This window comes from Herpailurus yagouaroundi, unplaced genomic scaffold, assembly GCF_014898765.1.
Source record: "Herpailurus yagouaroundi ecotype Mexico unplaced genomic scaffold, PumYag 163, whole genome shotgun sequence".
NCBI lineage: Eukaryota > Metazoa > Chordata > Mammalia > Carnivora > Felidae > Herpailurus > Herpailurus yagouaroundi.
The window spans coordinates 49,994,355-50,019,208 of record NW_024412404.1 but is presented as its reverse complement, the minus strand read 5'-3'; the positions used below and the strand labels follow the sequence as shown (position 1 = coordinate 50,019,208).

General features: G+C 37.0%; 1 protein-coding gene across 5 annotated transcripts in view; it reads right to left on the bottom strand.

Moving 5' to 3' along the window:
- The window catches only part of VTI1A (vesicle transport through interaction with t-SNAREs 1A), a 352,044-nt gene that overhangs the window by 272,030 nt on the left and 55,160 nt on the right, over window positions 1–24,854 (bottom strand). For all 5 annotated transcript variants that reach the window (XM_040486442.1, XM_040486443.1, XM_040486445.1 and 2 more), the window contains exon 4: window positions 714–791. In XM_040486442.1, the coding sequence (XP_040342376.1) occupies window positions 714–791 (78 nt within the window). The remainder of the gene's footprint in view (window positions 1–713; window positions 792–24,854) is intronic.

Here is a 24,854-nt window from a genome sequence, read left to right as displayed (position 1 = left end):
AATGAAGTCTGCAGTATTAATTCAAAGAAAGAAGTGGGACATTAATTAGACTCATCACACTGCTGTGTGATCCAATGAGAAATGACAGCCAAGTTGTAAGGCCCTTTTAAGAAGAAATTGTATCTTATTTTTTGCCTGTGCAGATATTAAACTGTAGAAGAGACTTTTCCTATTCTTCTTCTTATTTGACGGAGGCCGGACCTCTGAGTATCTGAGCTCCACACTGGTGCTCACAGTCTGCATTTTGGTGAATGTATTTTAAGCAGCTCCACAATAGGAGACTGAGCTGCCCTGTTGAATTTTGAAAGCTTACTTTCATTTGTTTTGCTGCAAGTGTTGATTTAATTATACTGCATTATTATCAAAGCTGCATTATGTACTTTTTTATTCCTTTTACATGTGTTTGAGGTGAAGACCTTGGCTTTGTCTGCAAACAGTGTGTTTCAAGTTATTCCTTAAGTACTAAATAATAAAGAAAGGAGAAGAAAAGATTTTTTTAAAAGATAGCAGACAGTGATCACAAGGTAAAGGGTTAAATGTAAGATCTCCAAGAAACATTTTGAAGTTGATTAAGACTCCAGCTTTGCATTAAACAGTATCGCTTCCACATGAGTTGTTGCTAATACTGTTAAGGAGCAGCTTGAGAGCCCAGTGTGCCAGTGACCTCCTTCACCCTCCAGCCACCCACCGGGCCTTCCTGATTAGCATTCTACCTGGTTCTCTGAGGAATTCCCATCATCCCCTAGGAGCTCATTCCGTACTTCGTCACTGTAGGCGATCCGTGACCTTTTCTATAAAACAAAACAAAAAGGGAGAGAGCGAGATGAACGTTAGAAAGTAAAGGCTTCGAAGCATTATCGGTATCAAGGCTGATCATCTCAAACCTCGAGAGCCCCCTAATGGAAACCTATTTGCTAAAATCTGCAAAGCAAAGTTGTGTAGAGTTCTTGAACTTGAGAAGTTTAATGTAAATTAGAAGTTTTTCAGATGCCAATAATGAAAGAAAACTCTGCATTGTGTAAGTACTCCATTAATATTCACAAACGGATCAGAACTGGTATGTTATTCCATATGTAGCCATACAAATAAGACCACCAAACTGAAGGAAATACAGCTTTATGGCTGTATATCTGCAAAACTCACCACATTGTAATTAAAACAAGTGTATATGGGGGTCTTTAAAATTGTGGCAGGAAATGAACTATATAATATAGGTCTTTTAAAATCTCTGATTCTGGGATAATATTATGACTCCAACTGAACACTGGAATGCTTAGACAATAGTTCATCTATATTTCCTTCATTATTGTGATGTTAGTAGCGAGAAAGAGATGGAATTTTAAAGTCTATCCCGTTTCCAAACAATAACTTAAAGGTCTCCAAGCTCTCCTCAAATAATAGCTGAAGGAAAAATAATGGGAGTGTGTGTGTGTGTGTGTGTGTGTGTGTGTGTGTGTGTGTATGCGCACGCGTGTGTGTTAAAACAAATTAAATTTCCCAATCCCAGTACATAAAGGCAAGTAGGCTATGAGTCAACTTTTCTCAATCCCAGTAAATAAAGTGGGCTATGAGTCAACATTTCACTCAGTGAAATTTTGTTTTACGGGAGTTGACCTTTACCTGTAAAGTCAGAGGGACATGTCTATAAGCAATTCATGGGTTATCTAAACGCACACACATTTGGAAAAGCTAAAAGGCTCTGAAAATTAGTTGCGAAGCTAGGGCGCCATCCTCAGATCCTACTTCAGCATCACCGTTTCAGACTCAAATGCAGATTTACAGGTTACTTGGCTGCCTTTTTTTTGCTTCTGGACTAAGCAAAAAGAGTGAATTTAAAAATGGCAGCTGGGAAATAGTAGCCTATTCTCACTTGCAGTCTACAGTTTAGGCCTTAAGATTTCATACTTTTTCAACTGTGATCTGAAAAATTAATGTAGTTTAAAAAGAACTATTCAGAATCCTCGAGCAGAAGTCAACAAGATTTTTAATTAGATTTTTATACTAGTAAACAGCACTGCTTTGCTACATAGAGATCACACCGCCTTAAATGTGAAATCACACTAGGATTTAAAAGGACTTTTAGCAAGAAAAGCCAATAGATTTTGAATCATTTTCGAGTCGCAGCTTTTCTCAATTAGGGTTCCTTATCTGAACCACAAAACAGAAAATTATTTTAGTGACTATTTTCTCAATCTTCCAAGGATGGTACATAAGAGAGAGTTCATTACAGAGAATAGAAGCCTAAGGGCATTAGGGCTTAACTCTCTGGCAGAAGCTAGTTGAAAAGGGCTGACTGGAGTGTAAATAAAAGTAAACAAATCTAGATATCCCTTTATTTTTTTAGGAAAAAAAATCAGTCTTATAGAATTCTAAAGATTATTTGGTTAAACTGAAACTAGAACCTACACTCATTCTAGCACACAAAATTTCCTCCCCATCATATTATCCTCTGAATACACCCAGGAAAAAGATGCAAAAATTGCAAAATGTTTCAGCAGAAAGGAGATGATGGCCTCCCTTCTCTGCCCTGAGTCTCTACCCCAAGTCCCCCTTCTTTGCTGCAAGGGTGTCTCTGTACCTGAGCAGATGTAGCAAGTCGGTAAATAGATAAATAAAACCAACAACGTTGCCGGGGACAAAGTACCAAAGTTAAGTCATTAGCCTGAGGTCAGTAATGACATCTATATCAGATGTCTTAACAATTCAGGAGCGAGCCAACTCATTCATTTTGTGAACACGCCAGACTTCTCACCACCACAAACAGCATATATTAAGCCAGCTTCTCTTATTGTATTTACTGAACCGACTGTTAATTATTTCGATTGACTTCATACAGAATTATCTCGAAAAATGCTGAACTGCAAGGTCAGTCCACCTCATGGCCTTCCTACAATATTTAGATGAAGCCAAACCTTTCTTTTGCCCATTTGGAGATCCCCACTACAGTAGTTCCAAACTAGCTAAGCAAAAGTATTTTACAGCATTAAAGGAAATGAGAACCTTTAAACAGGCTGTGGTATCAGAGCTGCCTTTTTAATTATTCATTTTATCACTATGGGGGACTAAAACATTCCACAGTATGCGAGAATATCATACGGAGATTGTTTTTGTGTTTTCCCCTTTCACCAAAATACCAACAAATTGGCATAGATTGTTCAATCACATTATATTCTCATTTTGATTTGCTGAACTTCAAAAGAAGAAGAAAATTACAAACATGTATCCCTAAATATCTAATCTTGTTTTGGTGAGAATTCATTGCTTTTGAAAACGAGCAATTAAGAGTGTACACACTCAGCAACAGAGGAGAAATAAGGATTTATCCGCAGTTGAAGGGTGGTCTCTATAAATGTTAGTCTTTACTATTGGGACGGTAAACATTGGTCATTTGGACAGCTTTCTGGATGTAATTAAGCAGATGATATGCTGAGTTTACGAAACGTTCTCTGATCGAACTAACTTCTCTTAAAGAATAAAAAAAACGCATTCCCAGTATCAGAAATAGTTCCTCATGAAAATGACACAGTCGGTGCAGAAAATCGAACTCTTTACCCTCGAATATCATTTTACAAATGTATATATTTTGAAGATCAAGACTGTTTTATTGAGAGTTGCATTTAAATGCCTGACATTGGTATTTTCTCCTAATATTTTTGTGGTTTGAAATTTTAAGTAAGCTGGTTGTAATCAGCCATAATTTAGCCTGCAGGATCATCACTAAACTGATTGAATACCAAAAAAGGCAAATTCCTTTGAATGACAAACTGCTTATTGTACCGATAGTTTCCTTCCAAAGCATCAATAAATAATTTTACCTTTTGTGGAATTTTTAATAACCTCACTCTACATTACTAAGTACTATGAATATTTTAATTCAGATGATTTAAAGTTAATGAAACTGAAACACCTACTGTATCTTGATTAACTAAAATATTTTTACTTTATTATCAGTTGTATAAAATCTGTACTTTAGCCAAATGCAAGCATGAGAATTTGAGCTGGAAATGTCACACACTCAGCTACAGTTTGAAGGAACCCAATTCATAATGCATTTTATAAATAGTTAATGACTTCTATACATAAGCTAACCAGGCAAATCAAGAAATTGTCAACATTTTTAGTCTTAGTTGTCAGTTACCACTGTCTACTGGTGCTTTATATGTGGCTTCTGGAAAAGACAGAAGCTCTATGCAGTTTGTAATCTATTGCAATTTCAGGTCTGTACCATAAGGGTGGGAAGCTTCAACTGACAATTTTTGCCACACACACAGACACAGACACACACACACACACACACACACACACACACACACACACAGAATTAAATATAAGAGCATTCCTCACTTTTAGTTGTGTGTTTTTGTAAAGCTTATTCTTTGTAACTTACACTTAGGTGGACGAGACGCAGTTGGGCAGAAAAATCTACAGAATTAGAGGAAAAAATACGGCAAATTAACAATTGATTATTATCCCTAAAAAGTCAGACACACAAAGTTTGAATGCCTTTTTTAAACTGATGACAAAAATGAGTCTTTGGTTATGAAGGTGAGAATTTCAAATTCCAAGCAGTTTTCACTTGGTATATGCATACTGATTGGCTGATTTTCTTAAAGCCAAGTTCAAACAGATACACTTGCCCAGTTCTGTCTGGAAATTTGGCTTGAAACAACCTGTCTACTTGACCCAAGCCTTAATGTTTCCCAACTGAACTGAATATGTTTCTGGACAGGCACTGCTAAACTAGAAACAAAATGAATTAACTGAGCTGAAACTAATTAAGAACTGGGATCTGTGGTGCGGCCCCCTATATGATTCTACGTGTGAAACAGGGTATATACATAGTCAGAGTGAAGATTCTACAACCGACCACTAGCATAAGCATAACAATGCAGTTGGTTTATTACTAAAGTGTATATGAGAATTTAATTTCCACCGCGTGCACATGGCAAAGCAATTGCTTAAATTGCCTCACCTGGGAATTTAATACAATGTTATCATCAGACCAGCCACATTGTAAATAGATTTATAATGCTTTCCATGTGCTGCACTCTGTTGCATATGAATTAAGTAATGATCTGGTATTACAATAAAATCAGCTAGTTCCCACACCTGGCAGACAGGATATTTCACTAAATTAATACCCATACAGCTACATCACAAGGCACGGGAGAGGAAACCATCTCTAAGGCATTTGACTTGAGTTTTACATGGAAGGCAAGCACTCCATGGCCATGTAGAATGTCACTGCGTTGAATGGGCTGCTCAAGACAATCTGTTTCTAACATCTGTATCACAGAATTAAGACTTTCTCATTGCCATTCATTTTTGGCCTAATTTTCTTCATTCAGTACTTTAATTACTAATCGGCAATCCGCAACATTCATAAACACTAAGAAAGCCCTTTATTCTAATCTATGTGCTGCAGACAGCCAAATAATTGATACAAAGTGCAGTATGGTTTGGGTAAGTAATGAAAGAACAGCTTGTCCTACTTCCTAATCAGATTGGTCTATAGAAGAAATGGTTAATAGATTTCTCTATAGGTCTAAAACAAATTACCCAGTCTGGCCAGACTTTTCCATTGCTTCTACCGTGTCTTCCAATCCAATCTCCATATATTTAATAATGCCCAAAGTTACCAGGTGATTAAAAACTGTTATGCTTTCATAGCCAAAGAATTTAACTGGTATAAAGAATTTAACTGCTCCTGTTACAATTAACACTTTGGGATATCTTACCGAATACCATGAAATTATATTTATTAGCTAGTCATATAATTGCTGGCATTCATTTCTTGCTGAATTCTAGCTGGTTTGAATTAAATAATAGCATACTTCTGTAATGCCCAGATGGCATTTTCGAAAATGCATCTATCTTTGGCACAAAGCGTTCCATTTTTAACCTCACTTCTATTTCTTCATGACCAATTTCAGCTTTTCATACACACTCCACCCCTGACCCAGGACTTAAAAAAGCTCATCAATCCAGGACAGAAAACTTAACATTTTGGAGGAAAAAAAATGAGAAGAAAGTTATGAAATTTCATTCATCATAGTGTTCGCTGTGCTGCATTAATTTCTAGCAAAGATGATTTAAGATAACTACATGATTTAGGTAAAGGCAAAGTATACTGTTAGGTAAATGTTAGATCCTTGGGAAGTAGTTAGGATGAAAAAGCGCAAGGCACTGAACACAAAGAACAGAGATAACATTTTAGTATGTGATCTTGGTCAAATTAAGTTTTCTGAATATCACTTTCTTCAATATCTAAAGCAGTGACCATATTTATTTCTCAGGGCTGTTGTGTGAATTTAAATATTACATACAAATGGAAGCCTCTCATAATACCTGATATGTGCTAACCTTGTGAAAGATGTTCAACTAAACATTAGTTGGTAATATTGGAAAGGATGCAATAAAACCGGTACACATATAGGGCTGAGAGTATAAATTAGCGCATCTTCCTCAGAAAATGATGTGCCAATATACACCAAAAATAACCTTAAAAAGTTCATATTATTTAACTAACAATTAAAGTAATTAGTTAAGTAATTCTAGTATGTCTGTTTCGGTTTTTTTGCCCAATTCTCTATTTTATGATGCTACAATTTGTGGATGATTTTCAGTGGGAAAAACTTTACTGCATTTCTTTAATGTTAGCAGAGAAAGTAGGTTCCAATCTGTTTTTTCTAAGTAATCATTCCACCAAACACGGCTTGCTCTTGCTCAAGGGACTGTGTTGAGTCAAAGGTCAAGCTCATTCACTGGAAAGTGCACAGGCCACATGTCACCAATACTGTAGCATTAATAAAGGGAAAGCACACTTTCTATCTATCATAAACTCATGGCCAATGGACCATATGCAAGCCAGCAGAGGGAAGATGCTAACATGCCCTGCTGCTGGGCTACCAACAGTTGAAAAAGCAGGTTAACATGAGAACGCTGAAATAACGCATGTAATACCAGGAAAAGACATTTAAATGTTTTTGAAAAACAAAAACCAAAAAATAACTAGTGTCTTTCTACTATAATCACTTTCATTTATTATTTTTGCTTATACTTTCAAAAACAGTTTACATGTTTCAAATGGATATTTATGTTTTGGCTGTAAATAATGAGTTACACTCTACCCCACTTTCATTTTTTTTAATTTAGCTATTATGAATATGTGAATATTTGTATGCATATAATGAGGTTATATATGTATGTATACACATCTAGACTCGCACAAACTCATATGCAATCCATATGGAATAATAAGTCTACTTGTGTCTCACAATGCTAGAATAGACTTTTCTTTATACTAGGAATTCTGACCACATTGCTGTTACATCATTTAATGATTTGTAAAACGGAGAGCCCAGAAATCATGTAACTGTACCTCTTCATTTCCTCCTCCAGCAATTCTAAACTTAAGCTTAAAATTTAAGTTTAGCATTGGTGTTTCAAAATGCAATGTGAGTTAGTATCATGGCCCCACTTGCTTGCACATGCTTGCAGTTTATGACTTTCACATTGCTATTGAACATGGTGTGGCTGTGTCTTAAATCATGTTAGCTTGTCAATCAATAATTAAGTTACTTCATTCAGAAAATCAGCTCATGATAGAATGCCCAGGTGTTGTTGTCAACATCTGGAATAGTGTAAATTTTCAGTGGAGGAAATCTAATTCTTTAAAATCCTTCTGAATATAAAATAAAACAACTCCATAGACTATAATTGAAATAATCAAAATGTCAAAATATTTTCTTGTTTGATAATGACATACAAATACTCTATGCACTACTAGAAAAATGATACTCTGAAAAATGGATGCTATATAACAGACGCTTCATTTGTATTTCTAAAAGAACTACTGGGATAAAGTATGCAAAAGATATAATTAAGTTGTATGTAGGTTTCCCTACGTAATCTGCCTAGCATTAGGAAGGAAAGGCAATCGTTCATTGAAAATCTGTCCAAAGCCATAATTTCAAGTGATCTAGACATCCAAGAGCAAATGATCTCGATGATTCTGTAACTGACACTGAGATGTCTCAAAAGTAACAGAATTCTATAGTTGACAGTGATATGAGGCCTCATCTAGACCAGCCTTCCATATTTAGAGATGAGTAGTTCTAAGCCAGATGAGTGATCTCCCCAAGGCCACACACTTGGGAAAGACTAGGTAGAGGAAGGACAGAATGTGTTTCCCAATGTCAGTGCTCTTTTTAATTTACCATACACCTTTCATTTTACCAAAACATTATGGCAGGCAGGGGCCATCCTATTGCTTCCCGCCCCCCCAAGGCAGGTCTGGCTGCACCATTCACCTGGTTCTACGAATTTATCATCAACTACAAAGTTGATTAGTTCGTAGATTTTGTTTCTTGTCACTCTCCTTCAAAGTAAACAAAAATAAGCCTTTACTTATACACTGTTGTCGACATCTGGAATATTGACAATAATAAATTTGAAATTTCAAAGGTGACAAATACTTAAGGCAGAATATTTTATTTCATAGAATAAAATGTCTGATTTGAGGGCGCCTGGGTGGGTCAGTCAGTTAAGCGTCTGACTTCGGCTCAGGTCATGATCTCCCGGTTTGTGAGTTCGAGCCCCGCGTCGGGCTCTGTGCTGATGGCTCGGGGCCTGGAGCCTGCTTCGGATTCTGTGTCTCCCCCTCTCTCTCTCTGTACCTCCCCCGCTTGTGCTCTGTCTCTCTCTGTCTCTCAAAAATGAATAAATGTAAAAAAATTTTTTTTAAACCACAAAAACATCTGATTTGAGGGTGAGTCACAACCACACATATGGTAAGTCACATATGTAACTTAGATATGTTTTAAGATTAATCTTCAGAGGCTCCACCATAAAGCAACAATAATCTGCCCACATGGCAGGAGAGGTCTTGAACTGGTTATTAAGATGTGTTAAGAAGTGCTTCCTTATCCATGGGATCTAGTGACTCCCTATACAGTTGCTCTACAATTTTAGATTGGAACCAGCTATCTCACAGGCAAACAATTTTTACAGTATTTTTTCTCCTAGTGCTTCCTGTTGAATCCATGTTGGGACAGATTCTTTATTACAGTGAAGTTACAGTTCTCATAATTCAGAGATGCCTTTTAATGCCTTATGAATATAGCCAATAAAACTGTGATGTTTAGGCAATAAAACAAAGTTCTTCTAGCCCAAATTCTCTATGGAAACATTGTAAAGATTACTTCCCTATAAGGGTGACCCCCAGACTATAAAGTATAATAAATATTCATACCTGATTCATAAACAACACATTCCTCCTAGAAGACTCTCCATCTTCAGTTGAATAGAATAAAATCCTGCCTGCTTAGGGACTTTACTCCATCAGTTAACTGTTGTTTCTCTTATATTTTCAGCATGTCACTTTCTACTGGTTCTTTCCTTTCAGAACATAAACATTTTTTTTTTCAACGTTTATTTATTTTTGGGACAGAGAGAGACAGAGCATGAACGGGGGAGGGGCAGAGAGAGAGGGAGACACAGAATCGGAAACAGGCTCCAGGCTCTGAGCCATCAGCCCAGAGCCTGACGCGGGGCTCGAACTCACGGACCGCGAGATCGTGACCTGGCTGAAGTCGGACGCTTAACCGACTGCGCCACCCAGGCGTCCCCAGAACATAAACATTTTTTAAGTGTACCCAGCTTTCTATACTTCAAAATGTTATTTCCACCAGTACTCTACTCCCCAGCTCATGCCCAGCCTCTTTTTATCCTTCCCTTCCTGGCCAAGCCTCTTGACAGAGTATTCCATGAGCATTAACTCAATTAACTTATTCATGACCCAGCCACTTCTCAACTTCCAACAAATTTGATGCTTTCCTACCATGCCATAGGATTCCCTAGGATCACCAATATCTTCCGAGGTGACAAAATCATTGTCCATGTTTTTGAAGTAAACTTTAAAAACAGTTGTAGATTTATTAAAAAGTTGCAAAGATAGTAGAGCTCCCATGTAACCCACATTTAGTTTCCTCTATTTTTCACATCTTATATGAGTGTGGTACATTTGTTACAATTAATGAATCAATAGTTCATTATTACACATTATTATTAACTATACTTTTTTTCAGGTTTCCTTACTATCTAAGGTTCTTTTTCTGTTCCAGATACCATCCAGGATTCCATGTTACATTTCCTAGTCATGTGTTCTTAGGCTCCTCTTGGCTGTGACAATTTCTCAGACTTTTCCTTGTTTTTGATGATTTTGCAGGTTTTGAAGAGGATTGGTATTTTGTAGAATGCCCTTCAATTAGGATCCTTCTGATGTTCTTCTCCTGATTAAACTGGGGTATTATGTTTTGGGGAGGAAGACCGAAGAGATAAAAGTGCCATTTGGTTCAGATCATGTCCAAGGTACATACTATCAACATTGACGTATCATTAATGATGTTGCCCTTGATGCCTGGCTGAGGGAGTGTTTGCCATGTTTCTCCACTGAAAAGCTATTCTTTTCCCCCTTCCTACACTGTACTTACTATACACAGCCCACGTTTAAGAAGTGGGGAATTATGGGGTGCCTGGGTGGCTCAGTCAGTTGAGCCATCTGACTTCAGCGCAGGTCATAATCTAATGGTTCACAGGTTGGAGCCCACGTTGGGCTCTGTGCTAACAACTCAGAGCCTGGCCTGCTTCAGATTCTGTGTCTCCCTCACTGTCTATCCTTCCCCCACTCATACTCTCTCTCTCTCTTTCTCTCAAAAATAAATAAAACATTTAAAAAATTGAAAAAAAAAGAAGTGGGGAGTTATGCTCTACCTTCTTCAGGGAGAGGTATCTTCATAAGTCATCTGGCATTCTGTACAAAAGATCTGTCTACTCAATCATTATCCAATCATTTATTGGTATCATTATGGACTTATGGATATTTATTTTACACTTTCACTTTTAATCTAATACGATGTCATTAATTGTGTTGCTCCAACTGTACCAAGGTTCGCTCCAATGGCCACCTTTCAGTCCTGTTTGCATTTGATCTCTTGATAGCATCAGACGGACATTGTTGCCCACTGTCCCCTTAGCATTACGGCACCGTCTTCCACAGGAGTTCCTCCCATTCGTCTGGTCTATCCTTCTCAGTCTCCTTCATTATAGCTTCTTTCTCAGTCTGACCCAGGTCTTCATCCTCGGATCTCTTCTCACTCATCTGAATGATCTCATTTTTACCCACGGTTCTCACTACTACCTAGAAGCAGGCAAAGACGTGTTTTCTGCATATTCTACTTACAAATCTAATCCCTTCTGGGTACCTCATATAACCTGAAGGCATCTCAGACTTAATGCAGACACATTAAGGCATTTTCCTTCTCATATACTGCTCCTCCTGTTTTCTTTAGTTTGATGTATGGTTTTACCATGCACACAGTCTCTTCAGATAAAAATGTAAAAATTATTCTCAAATCCAATCCTAAAATCCAATAAATCACCAAGCACTATGGATTATTTTTCAGAATATCTACAACTGGGGCTCTTAGCCATATTTCCAGGATGTCTGTTACCTTATGAACTAGTCCCAATTCCTTCCTTATTACGATTGTTACCATATATTTCATCCCTCTTTTTATAAGTGAATTATGTTTTAGAGATACCTGTATAGTAAGCCTGACATGTTTTAAGGAAGAGAGAAAAGGTACAAATTTTCAGTTCCTCATCTTGGGAGGTAAAGGAGACCCCTTCAGAAACTACCTCTTGTAGAATATCAAAAGTATGAAAGAATCACTGTCTAAATATATACTTTATTTCAGAACAGGCATGTTAAAATAGAAAGCAAAAAAATTTGACAAAAGCCAATACAGGTGTACCTTGCTTCAGGAAAATTCACATCATGACACTTAAGTTAGAGGCCTACATTAGTATCTGTTTTTGCTAACCAGAAGAAATCTGAAGACGATTTCTGATTTTACAAAAAAAGGCAAAAAGAGAAGAGCATTCACCATTTGTTTTTCAGTGAGCCATGAGGAAGGCAGCTCGCACCCTGAGCAGTGAAAGCGGCCCTGACCAGCTCCTTCCCCAGGAAGAGCACACAGCACCCGGGCGTCAAGCTGTCAGAGCTCTGAACTGTGTCTGGGAGCCTCTGTGCTTTGCCTCCATTTATTCCGTGTGTCTGTTAGCAAGATGTGTCCTAAGGTATCGGAAAAGCCTAAGAGAGGTTATTCTTTGGGTCTGGGAGTGTTAGAAAATTTTTCCACATAACAATGATAATTGCTTCTTTCGCTTTACATCATTTCAGCTTACGAAAGGTCTCCTAGGAACACGCAACTTTCTGATAGCGGGGGAAACCTGTATACGATGGGACAATGCTAAGCAACAGAGCTCTCTCCAACTTTATAAGTCAATACCCCACTTCTCTTTCATTCCAAATCTAGGCATAGCTCGTACGAGGTAGATTTTTGTTCTCCTAAGTTAGATATTCCCATTTTTTATTATGTAGAAGCACGTCATTTCAAACGATATGACGTGCATGCGCATTTCTTCTTTGTTGGTCTGACTTGTGTACCTCAGGAATATGGATTACTTCTGTTATCTGCATGGAGAAGCTCTGTTACAAGCCTGGCATTCAGTTTGCTTTTATCTCTGAGACCCCAAATTGTACCGTTAGGCAACAGAGGGCACTTATCTAGATTGAACTGTCATACAAATAGATTTTTGTCAGCCATTCAATTTGTATTGGGGAACATGCCAACAGAAACAAAACCTGGCAATTTAAAACAACAAACCTATCCTCTACTGACAGGAACAAATTGCTGTATTTCAAATGAATAAGAATTACTAGAGATCACACATCCTGCGTGTGGGTGCTACAGAAAGAAAAATATTCTTGAAACTAATTCTGTCTTGTTTTTCTCACAGTGGTCTAACATAAAGCAAGCACGTAGTCTACTTAATACTAATAAGCACATGAGGAAAAAAATGCTAACAGACAGGATTACATGTCATCAGAGGAGAATGAGGCTTTCTAATAAAATTCCAACTCAAAATTCAGTGGCTACATGAAGAAGGCAACATTGTGCTGCATTTTGAGTTTGTTGCCTGAACTATGGTCCTTCCAGGAATACAGGTATCTCTGTCCACAAAATATTCCACTTGAGGAGTGAGACCATCATTCCCCCTGAGCCTAAATTGATTCTGGCTCTGTGTCTTCAACATTCGCTGAAAATCGTAGAGAACTGACTTCACCACAGTTATACCTCTTCCATATCTCAAACTATTTGGATATTCAGAGTTCATCTCTGCAGAGCTGGTTTTAATCTCAGACATTAAAGGGATTGATAAATTACATCAGTAAAAATAGAGTAATAAAATTTTTACAACTTGAAAATAATTTCAATTTGTTCATCAGCACTTAAAATAGATTAACCCCCTCCCCTCCTATTTTTGTTTGAATGGAATTTCATTCCCCTTTCCAGAAGCTGTATCTTCATTCTGGATCTCACGTAGCCACTCTTTCAGTGAAATCCTGTCAGGGACCTGTGGAATCATAAGCTACTGTGAGGGAAATAAGCAAACATGAAAATTTAGCCCTGTGAATCGACATCAAGCTGAAATGGAAAATATACAAACTTAAAGGTAAAAAACCATGTAATTTTACCAAACAGAGATCTAATTAGTTCTGTTATCCTAACACATGTATTTACATTAAAAAAAGAGTTTTCTTCAATAAAAATTATACAACAAGAATTTGGCACTATAAGAGTCTGTAATACATCACATGACAAAGCTATATATTATATTATATGTTGTGGCAACAAGTGTCTGTGTCAGGTCTTCAGATTTTATTAAAGGACAATCTGAAAAAAATAGTGTATTCCAGATACAAGGCATGAAAAGGACCTCATGAGTGACAGTTAAAAGAGATAACAGGACAAAAACAAGGTGAAATATGATAGTTCAAGTTGCCTCTACGTTTTGGTAAATAATGGAGCTGAGAAAAAAAAATTTTACTTAAAAATTTTTTTCTACTGTTTGTTTATTTTTGAGAGAGAGAGAGAGAGAGAGAGAGAGAGAGCGAGAGTGCAGGGGAGGGGCAAGAGGGGGACACAGAGTCTGAGGCAGGCTCTAGGCTCTGAGCTGTCAACACAGAGTCTGACGCAGGGCTTGAACCCACGAACGGTGAGATCACGACCTGAGCCAAAGTCGGATGCCACCCAGGCACTGCCCAAAAATACTTTTACTTCGAAGAAAGGAATAAAATAACATTACTTTAAAAACATGAACAGATGCATAATGTGTGCAACTTACTTTCAAATGGTTCAGAAAAGACAGACATATATGTAGAAAGGAAAAGATCAGTAGAGAAAGCATGCACAAATGGTAAAGCAAATGAACAAAATGCTAACAGGTAAATCTAGGTAAAGAGTATACGTATGTTCTTAGTACTATTGTTCAAACTATTCTGAAGGTTTGCATTTATTTCCAAATAAAAAGATTAAAAAGTGTGAAATGATAAAAAATATGAGACCATTCCTCCTTACAAAACCAGACAACTGGGGCACCTGGGTGGCTCAGTTTGTTAAGCATCCGACTTCATTCAGGTCGCGATCTCTTGGTTTGTTGGCTCAAGCCCCGCATCGGGCTCTGCGCTGACAGTGCAAAGCCTGCTTGGGACTCGCTCTCTCCCTCTCTCTCCACCCCTCCCCCACTTGCACTTTCTCTCTCTCTCAAAATAAATAAACTTTAAAAAAAAGTCAGACAACTTAAACTGTTAATTTTTACCATATATGATGGACTTTACCATTTTTTTTCCAGTAAAAATACGAAACTTTATTTGCTAGTTTTAAATTAGCAATGTAATTTTTTTGGTAGTTCAGCTGTTAGAATGGATTAAATCTAAATCAATCGCTTCTCGGCCTTTTGGCTAAGATCAAGTGTGGATTGAATTTAAATCATCCGTGGGCAGAGAAGTTCAAAGTTATCAAGTTAATAATAACAGAATATTATCTACCACTTAAAACAGTTTGGCAATAAAGTACAATTCTTTTCCTTCATTCCATTCTGAATTAGGAGTTTTGAGGATAATAATTCGAAATTAGGTTTGCTTAATAGACACTAAGAAAGGATTCCTTATTATTATTTCTTTTTACAAAGACACCTAGAGGAACCTAATACAAGTCTCAGTGGAGGGTTTTCACACTGAAGATCTTTCACCGTGCTCTTAGGTCATTCTCTAATTCTTGAAGAGAATACACATTCTCAAATAGTTAGATGTGTACCTACTAACCTTTGACTTGATTTGCTGATCTGTCTAATTTTGACTGTGATGGCCCTGGACAGTGACTGAATGCAATTCTATTCAATGAGAAGAACACAGTCAATTTTGGTGCTCTATAAATATGCAATAATAATAGAACCTTAGGGCAAAAAGGGACCTTGAGAGTCCTCCAGTCAGCCTTGTTCCCTCACATCATCACTAAATGCACCTTATAAAAACCTAAGGAAGGAGGTGCCCTAACTTTCAAAAATGAGGTTTACCAAAAGTCACTGGCTACTGTCAGGAACTATTTCCCTACATTAAACTTAAATCTATGGCACTATCGTTCCACATACAGTACAGATCAACAACACCTGCTGCCCATACTTGGCATAACAGTTCTTCACAGACTTGAAAACGCTTAACTCCACAACTTTCCGTCACAGGAAACGGTCCCAGGACCTTTCTTCATCTAATTTTCCAACTGTTAATCATCTGAGGGGCCCACTCCAGAATTTTCTCTGAGTTACTATTTAGGAATGGTAGCCTTAATCACGTGCAGAGGTAGATGTTAGTAGATTCCTCCAAAGTCTAACATGAACCAAAGTGTTCCCAATCTCATTCATACTACGTGAAGCTGAGAAGGTCACTCTTTTTTCCGTTCTTCCTTATTTCTGCTCTGTATACATTTAATATTCTTTATACATGTTAATTTTTGAGTCTGGGGGCTAGTTTCTATTACTCTTATTCTCTTGTCCTTTGAAGAAACGATATGGTAAATCGGAGAGACCTCCAAATTGGGCATCTCATGAGTCTGGGTTCAAATCCCAGCTCTGCCCTTTTTTCTAGTTGTGATTACAAAGCAAGTTTTTTGAATCCCTATGTACCTCAGGTCTAAATTAGATAAAGTTCATGAGACAGCTGGTACAGTGCCTAGCATGTACTAAGAATTAAGGAAAAATAAGTGCTCTGATTATAGTAACAATTATTACTGAGAATCCCAGCAATCTATTCCTCCAGTATATAAAACTCTGGGTTTGCTGCCTCAGCTCTTTAAGATGACCTCACACACCTATGGCCCAACAAGGCCATGTCAGTTCTGCTCCCAACTGTCACCTGAACTCCTGATATAAAGATTTGATTGCCATTCCATTCCAGTTCCTTCTGGCTCTTGGGGCTCAATTTTGCCTCTTATTTTTGGTCTCTTTTTCTTTGGACTCTTTTTATTATATCTGAACTTAAGTTCCTCTGCTTTGAGTCTTAACATTTTCTGAGCATTTAGGTTCCCATTCACTCTTTTACTCTGTCTCTAGAAGAGAAAATACCTGTATATGTTATCCTAAGCTCTAAAAAGAATTCAGGCAGTAATATAAGATAGAAGCTTCAAAGATAATGTGCTTCATTATCAGCACATTATTTAACAGTATGAGTTAAACTAACTATGATTTGAATCCCAGTTTTGCTCTTTATTATCTCTGTGACTGCAGAGAGGGTGTCTAACCTTTCTGAGTCTCGGTCTGCATATCCGCATAAGAAAAATAAAAATGCTTTGTTGTAATGATTACATGGGACTTGCAATAAGAATATCACTGCATAAGTTAACAGGTTCCCTTTAAGTCATCATTTTCCCTCTCCTTCCCCTCTAGGGTGAGGTAGGGTGGGTGGGTGGGTGGGTGAGAAATAAGACTCTGAATATACTCTGAATCCTCTATTCTTGGCAAAACCAGACAACAGATATCATTCATAGATCCCAAAATATGTGGAGAGCTGTCCAAAAGGAGATGAGATCATGCAGAGCCCCTTGGTAGAAGGTGACAAAATGCATGAAGGATAAGAGGTCTCCACAACAGCTGGGCTCAAAAAGCGCCAGTGAAAATTTACTTCCTAAAGGTGGGAGACTCGTTCTGAAGCCTAAATCTATATGCTTTGTTTGAAACAATGGGTGGATGTGGACACAGGTGTAAGTGAGCTGCCGGCAGAAGCCTTCCTAGGCATAGTTTGTCCAAAGAAGAAGAAGAGGCAGTGGTAATTAAAGAATAACACAGGACTTCTGCTTCCTAAAGAATACAGAAGGTCAAAAGAGACCACTGGTTTCACATTAACAAACAAAGCAAGCTGGAGAAGTTACAAATTCATAATTTTTAAAACCTATCAGAGAGCTGATGACAAAAAGGCACTTAAGTGAAACATTCCAGAAAATCATAAGCATTTTATAACAAAGAAGAGACCTATGGCTACTCTCATTCCTGGAGGAGTAGAATAAGCCTCCGCAGATAAGAAGGTAAGAAGGTAAGAAGGTAAGGTAAGAAGGTAAGAAGAAACCTGCCAAACTTCTAACAAACTTCTAAGGTCTGCATCAGGGCTGGCACATCATGTTAGGATTTCAAGGAACCTGAGCCACAGAGTGAGATATAGGGTCCACAAACCAATGCTTTCCTATGGGTCATCAATGAGTGCTCGGGGCATGGTAGAATTGCTGAGAGAGATGCTCCCCCGGGCTATGCAAAACCTCCCCCAAATCTAAGGCAGCTGACCCTCTGAAGGCGGGATGCAAGGCAGAGGAGCTAAAAGAAGCCCATGCTAAGTGCTCTGAGACCTTGCATATTGTAGGATAGGGACGGGACAAGAGAGCTGATAGAAACCTATCTGAGGCATTCCAGCATTTCAGCCACCAAAGGTTGGAGTGGGAGAGGGGAGCAGCAAAGCTGGGAGTAAATCCTCTGAAGCATTTTGGATCTTCAAAGAATGTAAGGCAACTAATTTTCTGAGGCTTAGTTTAAGTGGAGCAGAGAGAAATCTCCCAAGATAATAGAAAGTCAAGATCAGGACAGGAGAGCAAAGAGAACTTCCCAGAGACTCAAAACATTAGCAGTATAAAGCAGAGAAAGAGATCCCACAAACCAAAAAGATGGTGGCTTGGCTGAAAAGCAGAAAGAGATCTCTGGAAATTCACGAGTGCTCAAAGCTCAAGCACCACTGAGAGGAAAAGCCTACAGCTGTGAATTAAGCTGAAACTGCAAAAAAGAAAGAGCCTGTACACAGCTCAATTATATGTTAGATTGACCTAACCACTTCACATGGAAGCCTAAAAGAAGAGAGTGGTGTTTTTGTTTATTTTGTGGGGTTTCTTGGATTAAATTTTACTTACTTCCCTCTCTATTGCTCTTTTTATTTACAATATCCAGCACATGATCAAAAATTACAAGACACATGAAAAAGCAAGAAAATGTGACCCATGGTCACATACTCAGAGACGATCCATGTATTGGAAGTATCACACAGGGTCTTTAAAACACCTATGATAAAAATGCTAAAGGACATGGTAGAAAAGATGGACAATATACACGAAGAGGTGGGGAATTTCAGTAGTAGATTATAAAAATGAACCAAATATGTAGAAATGATAGCACAAAAAATATGGTATCCAAATGTAACTTAAAATAATATTAAAATCACTTAAGAACATACTGGAAACAGCAAATAAAAAACCCATAAACTTAAAGGGAGATCAATGAAAAGTACCTAAACCAAAACACACAGAGACAAAAAAGTGAAAAAAGAAAAGCAAAGCCCACAAGAACTGTGGGATAACATTAAATGGCCTAAACATAACACGTATTTGCAACTGGAGTCAAAAAGGAAAAGATGGACAATGGGGCAGAAGAAATATTTAAATAAGTAATGACTGAAAACTTTATAAAATTGATGAAAGAGATCACCTCATAGGTCCAGCAAGCTCAATGAATCACCAGCAAGTTCACACCTGCTACAAAGAAACCACTCCTAAGTCCAACATAATTAATCTGCTGAAACACAAAGGTAAATAGGAAATCTTAAAAGCAGCTAGAGGATAAGAGAACAGTCATTACATACACAGAATAAAAATGACATAAATGATGGCTGACTTCTCACCAGAAACAATGGAGGCCAGAGGACAATAAAATTATAACTTTAAAGTGCAGAATGGTAGCAAAATAAACAAGCCTGTCAAACCCAAAGTCAATGTCCAGTGAAAATGTCACTCAAAAATGATAGTGAAAATCCTTTTTTTTTTCCCCCAGAGAGATACAAGCTGAGAGAATTCATCGCCAGCAGAACTGTCCAACTGGATATGCTAAAATGAGTTCTTCAGACTGAAAAGATAAGACACCACGTGGAAATTAAGAATTGTGTGACGGAAAAAAGAGCTCCAACAAGTAAATATCTGGGTAGAAACAGAAGATTTTTTCTAAGTATACGTCATGAGACTCACAGCATTTGTAGAAGCAAAATATAAGACAACAAGGATATAAAGGGTGGGATGGAATTATACTATGTAAGATCCTGACACTGTCCATGGAATAACATGACACTGTTTGAAAGCAGACTGTATAACTTAAAGATACACACTGTACTCCCTTACAGAAACCACTAAAAAATAACACAAGGAGGTATGCTTAAAAATTTAATACAAGAGATAGAACATAACATTAAAACTCTGTGATTTATTCAAAAGAAGGCAAGAAATAAGGACCAAAGGAACAAAGAATAAGCATACTATATAGAGTCACATATGTCAAATATATGTCACCTACATGTCAAGTATACCTCAATAAAGGTGATTTTCAAAATAAAGAAAAAAAAAGTGAGCACTGATACTATTAAATAACATTTTACTTAAAATACTAGTAAACATAATTAGACCAGTGAGAAGTATAACATTAAAGGAAAAATTATCACTACTTCCAAATGATGTAATTGTGTATCTCAAAATTTCAAGAAACTAACCTGAAATTGCAAATAATGAGCGATATAAGATAGCAAGCTGAAATATTAAAATACAGAAAACAATTCATATATACAAACAACAGCCAGTTAGAAGATGTAATGGAAGAAAGGTTCTCATTTAAGGTAAAAATATGAAAGATAAAACAACCAGGAATAAATTTACCTTAGTTCATTTACAACCCCAAGGTGAAAAAGACTTTCTAACTATGATTCTAAATGTAAAACTGTAAAAAATAGATGATTTTAACCACACAAAATATAAATATTTTTGAATGGCTAAATATAGAACAAAGATAGAATAAAATTAGTGTTTGAACAAAGTCTAAAGACAAACTATAAACTAAAAAAAATTGCAAATTCTATTTTGAACTTGGGCTAATCTTCAAGACATATAAAAGTTACATTTATACTATATCGTAGTCTATTTACTATGTAATAGCATTATGTCTAGAAAACAATGTACCTACCTTACTTTAAAATATTGCTAAAATTTCTAATCATCTGAACTTTCAATGAGTCATAATCACTGATCATCATAAAAATATAATAATAACGAAAGGGTTGACATATTCAATTAATATTGATAATTACCAAAATGTGACACAGGGACACAAAGTGAGCAAATGCATTTTGAAAAATGGCACCAACAGAATTGCTTGACATAGAGTTACCAAAAAGTTTCAATTTGTAAAAAACACAGTATCTTTAAAGTACAATAAAATGAGTCATGCTTGTATAAAGAATTCTAGAAGTTAATATGAAAAAGAGCAGTCCCCTCCTCCTTACCACCCCAAAACTGGCACAGGATAAAAACATCTTCTGAAAACACTCCATCTCACTCATGAGAAAAGTTTAATGAAAACTACTACCCTTTTACTCCAATCAATCTGACCAATATCCAGAAGTCTGACACTTCATGTTGTAAGTGAAAATTCATTTTGTGAGTAAACCAGACCTCTCATGCACTGTTGTAGGGGAGTGTAAATTGGGACATCCCCCACAGAGGGTATTTGTGAAGGGATTATCAATATTGTAAATGCACATGCTCTTTGAAGAAGTAATTCTGTTTTTTTTATTTTTTTCACATGAAAAATGACAAAGTTCAAAGTCATTCATTGCAGCACCACATGCAATACCAAAAGTCATCTACATATGACTGATTAAATAAATTTGGTACATTCGTACAATGGAATACTATTCAGATATCTATATCTATATCTATATCTATATCTATATCTATATCTATATGACTCTTTTGTGTATTGCTCTCCAAGATCAATTGAAAAGTGAAGAGAAGAAGGTAGAGAATAGTATGCATAGTTTACGTTGTCTTTTGTAGCGTATGCCATCTTGTTGATATTTAAAGGGGGTAGAGAGAAAAATGTACATTTGTATTTGCTTGTGTATATACAAAGAAAAGGAATTAATAACAGTAGTTACCTAGGTTGGGGACTTGGGGGAGAGTGGAATGAGGAACTGAGGTGGACAACAGAGGTAGAAGGGAGAATCTTCCCTGCGTAAATGATAATCATCTTTATTATTATCAGCACCACAATCTCCAGCATCTTCTAGGTGAAGGGTTTCCAACAATGCAACAGAGAACTTCAGGTTATATTTTTAGGACTTTTCAGCATTGGCCTATGAATACCTGGCAGGATCGTTTAAATAATAGGGAAATTTTAGGCCTGAGATCAAGAAAACTCTAAAATGGTAAGAACTTCTGGACCATGGCGAAGTTTCCCAAGGGAAAAAAGAAGGCATCCCCATGTTGGCTCATTGAATGAAGTGACTTGGGCAGAATGCTACACAGTGTGCCACAGAATGCAGTCACGCTTTAACCCCTGTAAGAAGGAATAAGTAATCCAGTACATGTCTCTATTCATAATCTCTGCAGATCTAGGACGTCACGCCTATGTGCAAGGGTAAAATAAGAAATGGTAACAGAAGACCAAAGGGATAACAATATAAATCACTATTTCACATGGATAACAACACGCAATAAAACTTTCAAAACCAGGCAGTTAAGTGATAAAAGATGATTCCTATCACACACTCCAGAAGAGTTAAACACTAATAAAAAGCTGCCCTCTTAAAATCTCTCTCAAAGGCACAATTCTGTCAGTGGAAGGAAACTTGGAAATTCTACTTAAACAAACCATATGATCAATATAAAATTTTTTTTCTAATTTTAAGTTTTACTAATTACAGTATTAGCACCTTATCAAATTGTAATCCTCTACCTTCTTAGGAAAAAGAATAGGCAACACGAAAATTTGTTTGCTTTCCTTCAGGAATGAGATAAGGCCAAGCAATTTAAATTAAAAACATACTCCAAACTTCCATAAAAACTCTGTTTCGTTTGTTCCTAAGGAACCAAGATGTAAAAACATGAAAATCAGTTGCTTTCAGAATACTAACACTAGAAATAGAATAATGGGAAAGAAGTCAAGTTCGTTGTATTAAAAGAAATTTAAAAAGTAGGTTTAATTCTAAGCTATCAATAGAGCACATATAGTTTTTTTTTTTAATGTTTATTTATTTCTGAGACAGAGAGAGACAGAGCATGAGTGGGGGAGGGGCAGAGAGAGAGGGGGACACAGAATCCGAAGCAGGCTCCAGGCTCCCAGCTGTCAGCACAGAGCCCGACGTGGGGCTCGAACTCACAGACTGCGAGATCATGACCTGAGCCGAAGCCGGACGCGCAGCCGACTGAGCCACCCAGGCGCCCCTAGAGCACATATAGTTAAGTTAGATTCTACACTCTCTTGAAAAGGTCAAGATCTCCCTATTCCTGAGCAAATCCCTGGAATTTTATTCCAGGGACTACAGCCTATGTAAATAAAGACAGGATCATGCTATTGATCACAAGCAAGAGTTGGGGAGAAAATGAAGAGATGCATACAAGTCTAGTCTCAGTTTTAGGAAAATAACTAAAAATACATGACCTGATGACAATAGGTCAGCAGGCATGTTCACAGGAAATTAACATTTGTAAAAATCATACGCAGGCATCCTTCTAATATCCCACATTTATCACATTGGTTAACCATTCAACTCCAGTTGATTTATGGAAATTATTTTATTTTTTTATTTTTTGGTAATGATGATTGAGCTGGAGGTCACAGTACAACTGCAAATATTTATCTCTGACTTATCTAGGACAGGTAAAAAAAATTATACTAGATAAAAAAAAGTAAGGATTCTAGAATACATTTTGCTACTTAACTACAAGGCTGGCGAATGACATTACATTTATTTGAGTGCTTTTGTTTTTTGTTTCTGTTTGTTAGTTTTAAGATTCTATTTTTAAGTAATCTCTACACCCAATGTGGGGCTCAAACTCACAAGGCCAAGATCAAGAATCACATGCTCTGCCAACTGAGCCACCACTCCACCACCTAGCTGGGTGCCCCTCATGTTTATTTGTAAAACAGCAAAGAGAATATAAAATCACAGAAATTAAAGGGCATGAGATCATAGAAACTGAAGTAAATATCTACTTTAACGATCTCCACATACACACTATGCTCAACACTACTCTAAACTCATGCGATATCCTTTTTAAGAAAGCTACATTTTTACTTGATATCATTTTAGAAAATAAGATACTTAGTCCCCAACCAATAAAACAATCTTACTATTCAACTTAGAGGTAAACTTTTATGTGAAAGTTTTAGATTTCTGGGGAATAGAAGGATAGCCAAAAAAAAAAAAAAAAAAAAAAAATTTTTTATTTTCATTAGTAACTAAATCATGAAGTTCTTTAAAAATGCAACTATAGGGGCTCCTGGGTGGCTCAGTCAGTTGAGCTGAGCGTTCAACTTCGGCCCAGGTCATGATCCCGCACTTTGTGGGTTCGAGCCCCATGTCAGGGCTCTGTGCTGACCGGCTCAGAGCCTGGAGTCTGCTTGGGATTCTGTGTCTCCTTCTCTCTCTACCCCTCCCCTACTCTGTCTGTCTTCCAAAAATGAATAAACATTAAAAAAAAATTTTTTTAATGCAACTATAAATATAGTATTCTTTAACATATAGTATGTTAAAATATTGATCAGGAAAGAAAAGAATTTTGGAAGTGATATTTATTACTTCTTTAATTTCTCTCTTTCTCTCTCTCTTTTTTTTGTTAATGCCTTTTAAGAACCTTAATCTAGAATTTAAGATTTAAGAGAGAATAGGATGATTTTAAGTTCTTAAGAGAGTTTACCATAAAAGACCAGAAATAAGTGAATTAATTATGAAACTGAATATGTTATAATGACATAAAGTAAGGATTGCTACTAGTTTTTAGAAAAATTCAATGAAGCCACACATTTTATTGAGAATCTCATCTCAGACCAAAGAAGATAACAAGACTACAGGCATGGAGTTTTGCACCCTTCATCAATTCATCCATTCATTTCTGCATTTATTTAACATTTTTTAAGCAGTACCACACACCAGGCATTATATTATTAATACAGCAGATTCTGGGACCATGAGCTCCTTAATGATGTTGGGGGAGGCAGACATGAAGATATGCAGAAGTAACTTCAGTAAGCGTACACCTGGACTATAAACTGGAGGTTTATATTAGTACAGTGGAAGAAAGGAAGGAACCAGCCTGGTTTGATCAGGTCAAGAATGGCTTTACAAAGAGGGAATGGGACCCTGGGCTTACATGATGACTCGTTTACCAAGTAGAAAAGAAGAAAGAATAACCATTGCAAAACAAAGAAACAGAATACGTACAATAATTAAGACCTAAAACATGATGCCCAACACCATAAACTGGGGTACCTTCACACGTCTGGACAAAGGGTGAAAGGGGAAAGACTGTTAGAAAAAAGTAGTAGGTAGAAGGGAAGGGATCAGCATAAGAGGCCTTGACAACCATGATCAAGAGTTC